At 38.0% G+C, this 16,185-nt stretch overlaps 1 protein-coding gene across 1 annotated transcript in view; it reads right to left on the reverse strand.

The window, feature by feature from the left end:
- The window catches only part of MYO7A (myosin VIIA), a 154,237-nt gene that overhangs the window by 49,947 nt on the left and 88,105 nt on the right, over positions 1-16,185 (reverse strand). Inside the window, exons 26-32 of the mRNA XM_031961342.1 lie at positions 15,970-16,059; positions 14,165-14,292; positions 11,544-11,670; positions 8,774-8,893; positions 6,711-6,884; positions 4,622-4,849; positions 1,480-1,650 (exon numbers count right to left, since the gene is read on the reverse strand). Of these exons, the coding sequence (XP_031817202.1) occupies positions 1,480-1,650; positions 4,622-4,849; positions 6,711-6,884; positions 8,774-8,893; positions 11,544-11,670; positions 14,165-14,292; positions 15,970-16,059 (1,038 nt within the window). The remainder of the gene's footprint in view (positions 1-1,479; positions 1,651-4,621; positions 4,850-6,710; positions 6,885-8,773; positions 8,894-11,543; positions 11,671-14,164; positions 14,293-15,969; positions 16,060-16,185) is intronic.

Below are 16,185 nucleotides of genomic sequence, written 5' to 3' on the forward strand. Positions count from 1 at the left end.
GTCTGCATTTTTTATTTCCTTCACAGACTAATTGTACACTATTTCAGAATCCAATTCTTTTTGTACAGCAAAATAATGGTTTGGACATGTATACTTATTTTGTATTTAATTTATAATTTAACATATTTAACATGTATTAGTCATCCTGCCATTTAGGGGAGAGGGGAGGGGCAAGGAGGGAAAAAATTGGAACAAAAGGTTTGGCAATTGTCAATGCTGTAAAATTACCCATGCATATAACTTGTAAATAAAAAGCTATTAATAAAAAAAAAAAGAAAAGAAATAAATAAAACAAAGTCAAAAGAAGGAAAAAATAGAAGAAAATGTGAAATATCTTACAAGAAAAACAACTGTTCTCAAAAATAGTTTAAGGAGTGATAACTTAAGAATTATTGTACTACCTGAAAGTCATAAGTTAAAAAAGAAGCTTGAACAGCAAATTTCCAGAAACTATAAAGTTTTGGTTTTGTTTCTTCATTGCTTATGGTAATTTGTTGTATTTCTTTTTATTACTACAACTTTTTGTAGATGATATGATAGTTTACTTAGAGAATCCAAAAGCACCAATTAAAGAACTAGTCTAAATAACATCTTTAGCAAAAATTCAGGATATAAAATAATTCATGCTAATCATCAGCATTTCTATACATTACCAAAAAAACCCATCAGGAAGAAATAAAAAGAGAAATTCATTTGAAATAACTACAGAAAGTATAAAATACTTGGGAATCTACCTGCCAAGACACATACAGGAACTAAATAAACACAGTTAACAAAATGTTCGTCACACAAATAAAGATAGAATTGGAGGACTATTAATTGCTCAAGCCATTATGCTTGATCTACATGCTATCTATAATAGTTTACTTGTTCAATGCCATACCAATGAAACTACCAAGAATTACTATATACAGCTAGAAAAAAATAACAAAATTTATCTTCAGGTTAACAAAAGGTTAAGAATAGCAATAGAATTAATGAAAAAATGACAAGGAAGGGGGCCTTATAGTATGAGATCTCAAACTATATTAGGAAATTGTAATGGTCAAAACTATTTGGTACTGAATAAGAAATATAGTGATTGATCAGTGGAACAGATTAGGTGCATAAAATATAAACTGATTACTGAGTTATTTGCCCATACTGGTAAACAACAAAGCTGAGACTAGAATCACACTTCTTGACTGCTAACATCTGTACTAATCCTTCCATAGCTTCCAGGTGTCCTTTCATCTGGAAACTCCAATCATCTTTTCTAGCTGTGTCCCACCTCTCACTATCTTGGAGCCTTTACCTGTCTTGCAGATGTCCCTCAATTTTTTTGCTTTTGCCCTCCCAAATGAATCACATATCCTTTGGTCATTCTGCAAATCAGTAGCAGAGCCAGGACTTGAGTATAGTTCTTAAACACCATGACCAAGTTTCTTTCCAAGAAAAATTCCTTGCCTCTAAGAATCTTCCAGAGGATCATCTCCTTACCTTTTTATGAGCAGCAATGGCAAGTTGGGCCCACTTCTCCAGGTTTTTTAGTGGTGTGATCTCCCTGTCTGGGATGTAGGTGGGGACTAGATTCAAGAGTCGTTCCAAGATCATCTCTGACCCATAGTCAATAAAGTACTGCTGGGAAGCCAGTTCTGCCAAGTCATCTTCCTGGGAGGGAGGGAGGAAGAGAAGGAGAGAAAGAGAGAGGGAGAGAGAAAGAGAGGGAAAAGGGGAGAGAGGGAGAAAGGGAGAAAGAATGAAGCCTCCTCCTCTGAGAAGACTCTCCTGTCTTCTCCAACCCAGACTGAGCCACCCTTTCCCCTTATTCTTATGTAATAAGATCTTTAATAGGTTTGTTTACCTTTTAGGGATACAATAAGCAAAATGCTAGACAGCTGATATTGGGGGGGGGGAGGAACAGAGCTGTTGGGCATTAGAGTGGTATCTGTGGTAGAGGTTATCCCTCTTTCCCCTTGCCCTTCTTTCTCTCCTTCCTTCTCCTTATTGTGTTTCAAACCTTGAAGTTGCTCTGAATTAAGTTAGACCTGGCTCACAGTAACTTACATTAATATTGTGCTCATTTATAGTTGAGAAACATTTTCCCATGTATGATCTCATCTGGTCCTCAATAAAAGGTAGGTAATATAAGGATTATCGCATCCATCTTAGAGAAAAAAAATCTGAGGTTTAAAAATGGGAAATAAGATACTTGGAATCACATTCTCACTCCTGTCCTTGTGCTTTTTTACAGGATAATTTACTCTAAAGCATCCTCATTGCTACATAGCAACTGTGCTCAGGATTTACCTACTGTGTTTGGGGAGAAGGAATCATCCTAGAGAGGGATCAGAGAGACATTGAAAATGCCCATGCAAGACTGAAGTGCCTCTCTGGTCTCACAGAAATAATTTATAGCTATTTGGTGATTTAAGACTCACAAAGTGCTTTCTTCACAACAATCTGATGAAATAGGAAATGCCAGTATTATTTTTGTATTTATTTATTTGACAAGATGAGTCAGATAGACACAGGGATTTGTCCAAGTTTCCACAAGCTGGAAGAAACAAGTACCAGATAGACACAGGGATTTTTCCAAGTTTCCACAAGCTGGAAGAAACAAGTACTAGAATGAGGTCTTTGGACTCATAGGTCTTATCTTTTCCCTGTGCCCTATATTTCATTTTCTTGTGTTATTCTCCAATTTTTTCATTTTTTTTTCTTCTGCGGGGTATTGGAATTAAGTGACTTGTGCAAGGTCACACAGCTAGGAAATGTTAAGTGTCTGAGGCCATACTTGACTTTAGGGCTGGTACTCCTGACTTTAGGGCTAGTGCTCTATCAACTAAGCCACCTAGATGCCTTAATTTCCTTAATTGTGGGAAAAAAAAGTTTTTCACAATATTTTTTGTGAGTCATATCTTCTGAATCAGACTGAAAGTTCCTTGATTACAGGAACAGCACCTGATGAGGTGAATTAATTAAATTAAGTTACCTAAATTAATTTAAAATTAAATTAAATTAAAATTAATTAAATTAAAAATAATAGCTATTTCATTGGATAAATATTTGAGACCAAATTCTGATTTGTATATTAACTTATTGTGTCACCATGGGGTAGTTCTATCTGGACTATTCATTTCCTCTTCTGTAAAATGGAAAAATTAGATGAGATGGTTTCTAAGTTTCCCTCTAGTTCTAAAGCCCTTTTCAGAATTGAAATTCTATGCTTAGTCAAATGCTGAGGGGAGTCTAAGAGATGGTGCTATTCCTGTAATCAGGGAACTTTCAGTCTGATTCAGAAGATATATTCTATGTTCAAAGATTCCTCCCAGTTCTAATATTCTATGATCTATGGTCTGTCAAGTAACAAGCATTTATTAAGCACCTACTATGTGCCAGGTAGTGTGCTAAGCACTGAGGACACAAAGAAAGTCAAAAATAATTCTTGTCTTCAGGGAGCATGGAAGAAGGAGACCATAATATGTAAGTGACAAAAGATATACAAGTTATGTCTAGAGTAAATGGATGGTGATATCAGAGAGGAATGCAATAACAGCTGAGGAGGGACAGGAAAAGGCTTCCTAGAGAAGTCAGGATTTGAGTTTAATCTTTAAGAAAGCCAGAGATAGACATGAGGAAGGGAGTAATCTAGATATGGTAGCTAACTAGTTAAAGCGGCAAGAGAAGTAACATCCTGATGAGGAACAACTGGATGGTACCTGAATTGCAGAATGTGTGAAAGGAAGTCATAAAGGAAAGATAGAGAGGGGCCAGGGAATGAACAGTTTAAAATGGCAAGCAGAAAGCTTTATATTTGATCATGGAAGTATTAGGGAGCCACTGAGGCTCAATGAGCAGGAGAGTAACATGGTTAGACTTGGACTTGAGAAAAATCATTTTGGTAGCTGAATAGAGAATGGATTAAAATTAGGAGAGATCAATTAGTAAGGAGATCATTTAGAAGGCTATTGCAAATATTTGAGCAAGAGGATCTGAACTAGTTTGGTGGCTATGTTAGTGGAAAAAAAGAGATGGTAGAAGACATGTGAAGCTAGAAATGACAAGTCCACAATGGATTAAATAGCTGGGTTGAGTGCAAGTGAAAAACAAAGGATGATCCTGAAGTCTAGACTACTGGGCAACTAGAAGCATGCTCAGGGTGAAACTTAAACCCTCCCATACTCTACTCTTATAGTTTCTAGGATTCTTTCTTCATTTGGCTCTAGACATAAGTTTTATAAAGTGCTTTGGGTCTGAGTATTTGACATAGATACAAAGATGTTAGTTTATCTATGTTTCTGGGAGGGCAAGGATCCCTAGAACTATTGGAGCAGTGAATGCCAGTATCTACCCGTACTATCCATGTAAACACATAGTAGAAAGTCAGAGGATTGATCTGGTCTTGTCAAGTCACCAGGGGGTAATAACCACTAGTAAGAACCAGCTGCTGACCAGAATAATTAGACACCATTCTAAATCTAATCTCATGGGGGAAAATCTAAGAAAGGAGACATTTCCTATTCACAGGGAAGAAGTAAGAAGATTTACTCTCTCAGGTTTGATTGACCCACCAACTTTCCCATTTTTCTTCCTCATCACCAAGCTGTAATAATTTGGAAGAAAAGGTGAGCAGACTTACCTTCTCACACCGGTACTCCCCAAACTTCACCCCCCGTACAACTTGTTGGTAAATGAGGTTGGTGGCCACACTGTCATCACGGGGGTTGTGCCAGGGTGTAAAGATCTCCTTGCGGAAGAAAAGCCGCCATGGAGCATTGCGCTCCTGGGCTCCCTGCTCCTTGGCATACTGTTCACACTGGGAGATGGCGTCCATGACATGATCATTTCCACTGCCCAAAGATGACACCTGAAGATGCAAGATGAGATCAATAGTGAGAAAACAAAAGACCAAATGAGGTAGGATATTTAATATATCATGGTTTGCTAACAACAACAATGATAACAATAATAATAATAATAATAGGAGTGATGCAGGTGCCTTTAATATGTATGCAGCCTCTAATTTCCACCCACAGCTGAATAAAAATACCTTCAGATTTTCCTAAAACTTGAATTATCCTTAGCCTCTGACTCACACAGGTTATCCCAAAAATCCTAGGACAGTTTTAAGCTTTAATAATTTCAGAAGTACAAATGCTGCAAATGTATAAAAACAACATTTGAAAGTCTAAAAATTTACATTTTAAAACATTGCTGTTTCTTGTTACATTTCCACATAACCATTATCATGTGTTAGTCACCACTCTATTCAATTTTTGAACTTTACAAAAAATTTCAGTAACTGCTATTTCAGTGAACATATGCATTGGTTGCAATTGTAGATTTACATCATCTAAAGAATTAAGTCTTGGTGTCCACACAACAATTCTGTCCTTACCTACAAGAAAAAATCTAATGGAGAGATCTAATGATAGAGATGACCTTTTCTCTACTCCACTGCTCTGTCATCCAGAAACTTGCACTTGTGGAATGTTTAATGCAAAGTACCCTGACTTATTCAAATGCAGATTTAAAATTTCTCATTGAAAATTCCTAGAAATATATAAATATAAAAGAAATTTAAATAAATTTCCAAAGGATGGATTTTTGTAATCATGTAGCATTTATATTTCTGATGTTATTCAAACTAAAAGATGCACTAAGACTTTTGGGACATCCGGTTCTATTTGTAAATGTACCAGGAATGTATTCTATTCATATTTTAGCCTCATTGAATCTAATTTCTCCCTCCTCCACTCTGATTATTGACCTCTCTAGCCTTCTTTAAGTTCCAACTAAAATCTCATCTACAGAAATCCTTTATCAACTCCTCTTAATTCTAGTGCCTTTCTTCTGTTCATTGTTTCCTATTTATTTTATATATAGCTTGCCTCACATATATGTTTTCATATTGTCTCTCTCATTAGATTTTAAGCTCTTTGGGGGTAGGATCTATCTTTGCCTTTTATTTTTTTATCTCCAGCTCTTAGCACATGGGTGCAAAGTAGGCACTTAATAAATGTTTATTGATTGACTGATATTCACAATAACCCTGTGAAAAGAGCTATTACTGTTCCCATTTTACAGATGAAGAAACTGAGGTGGAACACAGTTAAAGGACTTGCCCAGAACCAGTGTCTGAAGTAGGATTTGTACTGCTCTTATCTCCAAGTCTTATGCACTATCCACTACATCCCCTACTTGCCTCAAAAAACAAGACACTAATCTCCGACTACATTTCTTTTTCATTTGAGAGCTTGCAAAAGGGTTTTCCTGCACCATCTTATGGAAACTTCACAAAACCCCTAAGAGGAAGGCAGTATCAGTGCATTTTAGCCTAAGAACTGATAAAATTAAGAGATGTGTGTTCAAGTCAGAGTTCCAATTAATCTAATTAAACACCTTTATTAGCTATGTGCCAATTTGACTGAACCACAGCAACAATAACTATGTGACCCTCCTCAGGACTGTTTTCTCCTCTTTTATAAAAGAGAGTGACTTACACTGGTATGATCTACTTCACAAGGAGGCTGCGAAAATAACATGTTACTGGCAAAACTTATGGACATGTGAGTTTTTTAGTATTATCCCCATTTTACAAAGGACGAAACTGTGATCCAGACAGAAGTGCTTTGCCCACAGTCAAACAGCTGGTGAGTGGAATCCTGGGACTTGAACAGAGGTATCCTGTGTGCATCAAACACATCCTGAATCTGAGAAGCACAAACCTTATCAAACAGGGCAATGTAGAGAGAAAATCCAAAACGATCTCTGAGCGTTATTTTGTCTGCAAGAGAGTTACAGAGCTCTCGGGCTGTTGTCGCTGAATCAGCCAAGAGGGTCTTGGTGGTCCCATCCATAAACGTCACAGGCAACATGATGGGCTTCTTGGATTTTGTAGCCTATTATTTTTAAAGGTAAAACAAAATCACAAAGTTAGTGTTGAAAGAGATTTTGAAAGAGATACTTTTCAGGTATCAAATATCAGCTGTCTTTCAGCTCTTAGAATACAGACGATCAGAGCTGGAAGAGTCTCAGAACACTGGATGGTAAGATCTCAGTGAAAGAAGAGGCACCATAGGCATTATGCTCCTGTGCCGCTTGCTCCTTGGTATGCCACTCATTTTGGGAGATGGCATCCATAACAGTTATTCCCACTGCTCAAAGATGACACCTGAACAGGGGTAAGACAGGAGATTTTAAAGGGTCCTTAAAACACAAAATATTAGAAGTATAAGAGACTAGAGAACATAGAATATCAGAACCTAGGAAGTTAAAGCTAAAAGGGACCACAGAACATAGAATGTCAAAACAAGAATAGATCTTATAAATTATCTATTTCACCTTCATTTTATAAATGAGTAAAATAAGATCCCAAAAAGACAAATGACTAGCCTATGATTCCTACTAGAGTTGGTACAGACTCACAAATAGTTCCTGGGTATTCTGCTTTCCAGACCAGGACTTAATCCATTAGATTATACTCTCTTTGCTTTTTGAATTAATAAAAGTATGGTCTCTTCTGTTTTAACCATCTAGTATTTGGCTTATATCTATGGAAATCAAATCAAATATCTGTGGAAATCCATGAGCCAAGATACACTTTGAGTTTGATCTGCAGCCTGGGCTGCCATCTCTGAAAGCAGATAGGCCTTTGGAGGTGCTATCATGCTAATCTGACCATCTCTACTGCTGGAAAGGAGCTAGAGGGTATAACTGCTCCTCCTCTCAAGATCCTTTTATCTTCCCATTTCTGTAATTGTATTTTCACAGGTAGCTTTGTGGAGATAATATAGTCAGGACTATTGTCTAGTCTAAGAAAAGAACTCCAAACTTGGGAATTAATTGTTGTGTAACTTAAATAAAGTCAATGACCCTGTCACAGAATCACAGCATCTCAAAATTGAAGAGAATTCAGAGGGTATCTTTTTCCAAAATCTAGATTATACTTTTTTCCTTGGTTCCAGAAAGCAAAACTAATAGTGATGAGCAGACACTGATGTTAATGTAATAAAATTATCTATAAGCTGATTTAAGAACTGAAATAAGATACTATGAAAAATAAAGCTTAATAAATTTTTACCATTGAAAAAAAGAGTGATAGGTGGAAGTTACTAGCAGATAGATTTGGACTTGATATCAAGAAAAATCTCATAACAAGTAGACCTATTCAGAAGTGGAATGGGTTTCCTCAGAAGTTAATGACATTAATCACACATTTCTCTAATGTTTTAAAGATTACCAAACTTTTCCCTCAAGAAAACCCTATGAGGTGAGTAGTGTAAGTATTATTAGTTTCATTTTACTGATGAGGAAATTAAGGCTAATGGAGAGGAAGGGACTTGACTAAGATCATACAGGTAGCAAAACTGAGATTAGAACTCAGGTTGCCTGCTTCCAAGTTCAATTCTTCCCATCACACCAAGTTAGGCTCCCTTTTTCCAGAAGTTTTCAAATAAAGACTTAATAGACATATGTTAGAGATTCTGTACAGGGGATTTCTGCTCAAGTATGGGCTAGACTGGATTCCCTTTAAGATTCCTTCCAACTCTGAGATTCTGTGATTTTCCGGCAGGTAGGAGGGTAAGGCAGTGCTCAGGCCTTTGAATGTAAGCTTTTTGAGGATAGAAACTATTTACTTTTGTTTTGCATTCCCAAAGCTTAGCACAATTCCTGGCTACATAATAGGTACTGGATAAATGTTTATTTGTTTGCTTCCTTTCTCGACAGATTTATTAGTATGGTAGGCAGTTACAGGCTCCAACTTTCATGAAGCCAGGTCAGATCATACCTGGAGCTCCAGCCAGCTAGGGGGCTGGGTCCTGGTCCCATTCACAAAAGTCCTCCTTAGTCTCTCTTCACAGTAGGGGGCATAACCAGGTGGGCCTCCATTCATATAGTTCCTCAGGTACTGTCAGATATAAAAAGACATCATAATGAGCAGTGAATGGTGAAGGATAAAATTGTATTCAGTATTGGAAGGAAGGGAATCATAGATTTAGAGCTTGGAATAGCCTTAGCACTCATCTTATTCACCCATCTTCCCATTTATAAATGGGGAAACTGGGACCAGAAGTAGTGACTAGCCCATGATGCTAAGTTGTAAGTAGCAGAAAAGGGTTTCAACCTAGAGTCTCTCACTCCAAAGGCAGTGATTTCTTTCCACTGAATTGTGGCACCTTACATGAGGGCATGATGCTTCCCATACAAAGGGTCAGGATGCTGGAGCATAAGAACAAACCTATTTCTAGCATTCTTTAAGATAAGGGCTTCTAGGCAGTAGGGTAGAAGATGGACTCTATGACATCTGAGGACAATCCCTGGATGCCTAATACCACTGAGCTAATGGGACTCTTCCACACTTAAAGACAGAAGCAGTAAATAGAGGTATCTCAGTCCCACAGGACTAGCTGATCTGAATCTTTCCCAACCACCCTAGTTAAAAAAAAAAAAAAAAAAAGAATCTTTCTTTCTTTTGAATACCCATAGCACACTATCTAGAATTCCTAAGCATGGGAACTTAAATTTCTAAAGAGCTTTGTAGTTTACAAAGGATTTCCTCATAACTTGGAATCCAAACCCACCTTTTCCATGGCTCAGATTAGTGCTATTTCCTTTCCTTCTACCACATCACCCTTCCCAGAAAACATCCCATTAAGCATGTACTGCCTTGTGGTGGCTCCGGCTCTAGTGCCTGACCCAGTTGGTTAATCCACAAACATTTCCTGGAGTCTGCTCCCAGCCCTAGCAAAGCTCCCTCCCATGTTGGAGAATGAGGAGGTCTGCCAACACTTTCCACTGAGGTCATCTGACATGGAGATCAGCTGATTTTAAACCAGTTTGGGGGAGATAAAACATATGTGAATAAGTGAACTAGAAGTATGGAAATCACAGTGTGGAAAAGGCAATGCTGCACCGAAGCTGAGAAGGCCCAGACTGCTGGTCCTAGCTCTGAAATGTGCTAGCAGGAAGCCTTTCCAGCCCCTTTTAATGCTGGGATCTTCCCTCTATTTATCCCAGAGAGCTTGTTTGTACAGTCATTATTTGTACATGGTACATAGCATGTGATCTCCTTTATTAGATTGGGAGTTTCTTGAGAGTAGGGGCCTATAGTGCCTAGCACACAATAGGATCAGAAAAAATAATTATAAAGTACTTAACACAGTGCTTGGTACATATATGTGTGTGTGTATACATATATATTGTTGTTCTTCATTTTCAAAGAGGACCAAAATGACATCAACATGTTAGAATTCAATTATAATGTGTCCGATTGTGGCTGATCAGACCAATATGAGTTCAGAATGCTCTGCCACAAGTCAGACACAAATAGTTCATATGAATATTTAGGGTAGCTTCTCTAATTCTGGATATTTTATGTTTCCTTTGGGCTAATTCACTTCTGCTTTGCTCTTAGAGGACAGCATCTTCTCTAAGGAGGGCAAACATGCTGGGCCATCCTGTGCCAGTGTCTCCCATGTCATACAATCAATTCTAAAGTTCTTAAGAGATACTTTGAGAGTACCCTTGTATCACTTTTTCTGACCACGTTGTGAGTACTTGACCTGTGTGATTTCTCCATAGAATATTTTTTTTTTTTTTTGGCAAATGTACATTTGGCATTTAAACAATGTGGCCAGCCCAACAGAGTTGTACTCTCTGCAGTAGAGGTGGAATGCTTGGCAGTTTAGTTCAAAAAAGGACATCAGTGTCTGGTATTTTTTCCTGCCAGGTGATCTTCAGAATCTTCTTAAGACAATTCAAATAGAAGCGATTTTTCCTGGCATGGCATTGGTATACTGTCCAAAATATATAGTAATTATTATATTATTATTATGTATATATAAACTTAGCTATCATTATAATTATTATTATTAAGTACTTAGCAAATATTCATCGACAGAATGCTTTTCTTTGTATCCCAATGTTTAGTATGGTGCCTACTACATAATAGACAATGTTTCTAACTTCTTCTCTAGATCTCAGTCTCTTTTGTAAAACAGAGAAAGCAATCTCTACCCTATCTAGGGTTACTTTGTAAACCCCAAAGGAGCAAATCAAAGTGAGCTATTACACTAATACGTGATAACTTTAGGCAATTCACATTCTTGACACTGGTGATCTGTCTTGTCTGCCTGCTTCATCAAGGCCAGTTAATACTGAATCAAATATAAATTTTGGTGCCAATCAGAATTGGATTTTGAAACCCTGGGATTCCTTGTTCACGGTGTTACAGAATCACTTTCCTCTGCCCCGCCCTGTGAATATGTATATCTTTTTCAGAATCTACCCATTTAAATCTAGATGGAAATTCCATCTGTGTATTCCTAGGAGAATGAATTCCCTTTAGAGGGAGACTCGTGGGTTTGTGAGTCAGCAAATAATGGAAGGAAAGGACCAGGAAAGGTAGGGTCAGTCAATCAGGTTATGGGGATCAGCCATAACTAATGAAACTTTATCTCGACTTTGTTATTTCTTCTCTAAGAGAGAAATGCTGAGGTGCCCTTTGTCTCCACTTATAACACCTGAGAAAGAAGAACTCCCTCTTTGCCCCACATTACCTTGACAAACTTTTCAGAAGGTGAGAAACATCCCACACACAGGGATACCAGGATCCAGCCTCGGGCATAGCTGCTCTTGGAAGGGTTATGGGTGAGCTGTTTGCAGATCTGACAATATATTTCATCTCTAGAAAGTGCAAGGTTATGCAGGGTTAGTTAGTGAATAGAGAATATAATATGGACGAAGGATTGAGGAGGCTGAGATTCAAATGTTCAATAAGCCATAGATTCCCTAAAGAGTGTGTGACATCAACATTATCATCATCACAATAATAGTAGTAGCTAGTATTCATATTGTATTTAAGGTTTATAAATGCTTTTTGCCTAAGTTATCAATCAATCAACAAATTAAGTGTCTATCACAGTGCTAAATGCTAGAGACACAAAGAAGTGGCAAAAGCCAATCCCTGTCCCCAAGGATCTTATAATGTAGTGGGGGTTACCATATGCAAATGAATACGTACAAAGTATGTTCAAGATAAATAGCAAATAATTATCAGAGGGAAGGCACTGAAATGAAGGACTGAGAAAGGCTTTCTGTAGAAGGTGGGAATTTAGTTGAGACTGAAAGGAAACCAGAAAGGTCATTAGTCAGAGTAGAGTAGGAAGAGTGTTCCAGACATAGGAAACAGTGAAAATTCCCAAAGTCAAGAGATGGAGTGTTTTGTTCATGGAATGGCTAGGAGGTCAATGTCATTAGATCAAAGAGTACTTGTTGGGGAGGTACATGTTGAGAAGACTGGAAAGATGGTAGGGGTAGGCTTTTAAGGGCAAACTTTGTATTTAATCCTGGAGACAACAGGAAACCACTGAGTTATAGTGAGTTGGGGATCATGATATTCTGATTGGATCTACATCTTAGGAAAATCACTTTGGTGGCTAAATGGAAGGTGGATTGGAGTGGAAGGAGGCTTGAGGCAGGCTGACCTACCAACAAACTATTGCAATAATCCAGGTGATGAGGGCCTGCACCAGGATAGTGTTAATATCAGAGGAGAGAAGGAGGTTTATTCAAGAGAAATTCCAGATATAAAATTGACAGATCTTGGAAAGAGATATGGGAGATAAGAAATAGTGAGGAATTCAGGATGACTCCTACTTAGGATGTGAATCTGTTTTCTATCTTTACAATCCTGGGAGATAAGGTTTATTGTTATTATACTCATTGTTACAGTTGAGAAGACTGTAGCCCAGGGGAGATAAATGACTTGTCCAGGGTCACACAATCAGTAAGCATCTAAGGTGGGATTCTAACTAACTCAGGTCTTCCTCGCTCTAAGTCCTGGCTTTAACCACTATGCTACCTAGCTATCTACCCAATGAGACTGTTTTGGAAATATACATGAATATGACTTCAGCAAATCAAATTACATTCCCTTGGGACAATGGGTATCATTGGCTTAAATAATAAAGAGAAAAGGGGCCCAAATTTGAGGCTGGACTCCATGCCAGGCAGATAGGTAATATATTGAAGAGTACTAGGAAAACTTGCTAATTTATCAGCTGAATAATCCTGGGCACAGCTAAAAATATTTGAGTGTTATCACCATCAGACTGAGACAGTCTTGCTCTGTTCTTCAAGGAGGAAGGTTCCATTCATTCAGAACCATGAGGATCTTGCCCTAGGCTAAGGGAGGGGGCATGGATACCTTACCCTGTGCCCACAGGGATACAAGAATTGAAGGTGAGATTTTAGTTTATTTCATTCATCCTTTTTGTTTCTAGGTTTGGGTGGTAGAATCCCCAGGTCTCAGAGCTCGAGCCGTGGTGACCTTGGAGCCAAGATGAGAAACCAAAGTGCTGGACTTGGCCTTGGAACATGGTAGGACTAATGCTATATAGAAACTGACTTAAGCTGTAAACCTAATCTTCCTTTCCTTCCCAAAGGCTGAGATAATATATGGGGGAATTGTGTCCTCCTGCCCACTCCCTGTCCATCTGGAGAGAACATCTGTATGTTTACTCTTTTAATACAAGTAAATATTCCTCTATAAAGGCTGATCTGTTTAGACTGCTAAAATTGCAGGAACACAATTGTTGGGAACTTCAGTCAGTATCAGATACTAGACACCCTCAATCCCCATAAGGATTCTGGAGAACTCTGCGGAAAGAAAGGAAATATAATACTAGACACCCTCAATCCCCATAAGGATTCTGGAGAACTCTGTGGAAAGAAAGGAAATATAATATCTGCTCTTCAGGCAGGAGGGCCCAGAGTGGTTACAACTACACTAAAAACATTAGTAACTTAGAATTAGGAAAGACAGAATTTTTGATTCACAGAATCTTAAGCTCTCAGTTAGAAGGAGTATTTAGTCAGAAGGAAACATTATGACATCTCTGGCAGGGATCATCTTGCTCTTCTTTGAATACCTTCGGAAATATGGAGCTTTCTACATCACAAGGCTGCCCACCTCACTTTTGAGAGAAGCTCCAATTTCTTAGATTGAGCTAAAGATGGTATTACTGCAATACCCACCCATCAGTCCTAATTCTGTCCTCTAGGGCTGAATTGAACCAGTGCTCTCACTTTTTCTCTAGACCAGCCCTTTTGAAGTTTGAAGGTTCCTAAACCTCCCTTCATTCTTTTCTCTTCCATACTGCCTCCTGTTCCTGAATACCTCAGGGCAGGCCGTAGGATGCCATTTCCAATGATGAAGTGAAGTTTCTCCAAGTTAGAAGTGGGCCGGTCCTCCAGCATACTGTTGCCCTGGACTGTGGACTCCCCATCATGCAGTCTCTTGGTTACCTAAAGTGTTAGAAGCCAAAACGAGGGGAAAACAATCCAGAAGCAATTAAGTGAACTGACAACTTTATCTTTGACCATGAGAAATAGGGAGCTATTTCTTCCAAATTTAATTGGTAGAACTGAGTCAGATCACTGAGATGAGGCAGGTTTGAAAAAATGCTTTTGGTGTTATTTAAAGCACAAATTAAACATTTTTCCTCTCCAATGTCCCCTCCCTATAAATGTCATAAAATTTTCCTCAATAATTCTCACTTCCCTGCTCAAGAATTTTCAGTGGCTCTCTACTTGCATAGACTAAGAGGCAGACTCTTTAATTTGTCATTTAAAGTCCCTCAGAATCCAACTCTAGCCACTTTCTTGTGCATTTCCCCTTTTTTACATTCCAAATAAATTCATTTATTTGCTGACCATCAAACTTGGCTTTTCACATTCCATCCCATCTCCATACCTTTGCACAGACTGTGACTTATGCTTCTTAGCATTCATAACTTCATTGAAGACTAAACTTCTATACAGCCATTTTAGAGAAGCTTTTCCTGATTTGTCTCTCTTCTTCCTTGAAGTCCTGATTTTTCCTGCCCACAACCATTATTTCTTTCCATCTTGTATCTTTCAGTAGTTTCCTGGGGACAAGGGCTATTTTCTGACTTGTCTATATCCCCCATGGCTAACACAGGGCTTTGTGCAATTTAAAACAAAGGAAAAAAAAACAAACTATAGTATGGAAGTTCCCAAAGAAGGAAATCCTTCTGCCTATACAAGTGTGTCCCTTCTCTGCAACTTATAATCTTAAAGGTGTCAAGCCCTCTCGAGTACAGAAACTAGATTAAAATGTAATTAGGAAATATTTAACAAAATAAAGAAAATACAACAGAACATAGATAATGTTCATATGTAGTTTTCTAAGTCGATGTATAACCTGCAGGGATCTTTGTATATAGTTAATGGCCTCTTTTATATGATTTTGACCCTGCTGACCTAGAGCAGGATGGGTTAAGTAAGTGACTTACCCAGAGTTTTACAGTCAGAATGTTTCTGAGGTGAGAGGAATCTGATCCTGGGTCTCTCAAACTCAGAGAGTAGTTCATTTACTAGCTGTGTGACTCTGGGCAAGTCATTTAACTCCAATTATTTTGCAAAAAAAAAAATAATAACTAACTCTCACTTTATATGTAGTAGACAATTAATATATACTTGTTGAATTAGATGAATGGAGGAAGAGAGGAACATATGTATAAAATATAATAATTTCCTAATCACATCACTGTGATCAGTTTAGTCTGATCTACAGTAGAATAACTACAAAGTTAGTATTCTTCCCTGCCTAGAGGCAGCCATGTAGTGCAGTAGATAGATAGCTGAGTCGGAAGACAGGAAGACTTGAATTCAAATCTGGTTTCAGATAGTTGAGTGACCCTGGGAAAATCTGTCTCAGTTTCTTGCACTATATAAAATGTCAATAGTACCTACTCCCCAGGACTGTTACAAAGATTAAATATGATCAAATTTGTAAAGCATTTAGCACAATGCTTGGTACAAAGTAGGTGCTTAATAAATGCTTGTTCCTATCTTTAAAATTTCCTGGAGTCCTTCACTTGAGTTTTCTCCCTGGATTTGTCCCCATTCTACCTGATACTATGCTCATTTTTATTCGAATAAAACATAAGCTGTCCTCACCTCTTCAGTCAACTTTGATTTTTTCTTCAGTGTTAGATGGACCAATTTATGTCTCACACTGCTCTTCTTGAGGCCATCTGAATGTCCGCCCTAAAAGAGGGAAGAAAAATTTAGTGCAAAGGACTGGCCTGAAACAAGCTACTGGCATAAGGTAGACATGAAAAGGAGACAGTCATGATTTGGGAAGGAGAAACTGGAGCATTGAAGGTCCTGGCT

The sequence above is a fragment of the Sarcophilus harrisii genome, chromosome 3, assembly GCF_902635505.1.
Source record: "Sarcophilus harrisii chromosome 3, mSarHar1.11, whole genome shotgun sequence".
Taxonomy (NCBI): Eukaryota; Metazoa; Chordata; class Mammalia; order Dasyuromorphia; family Dasyuridae; genus Sarcophilus; species Sarcophilus harrisii.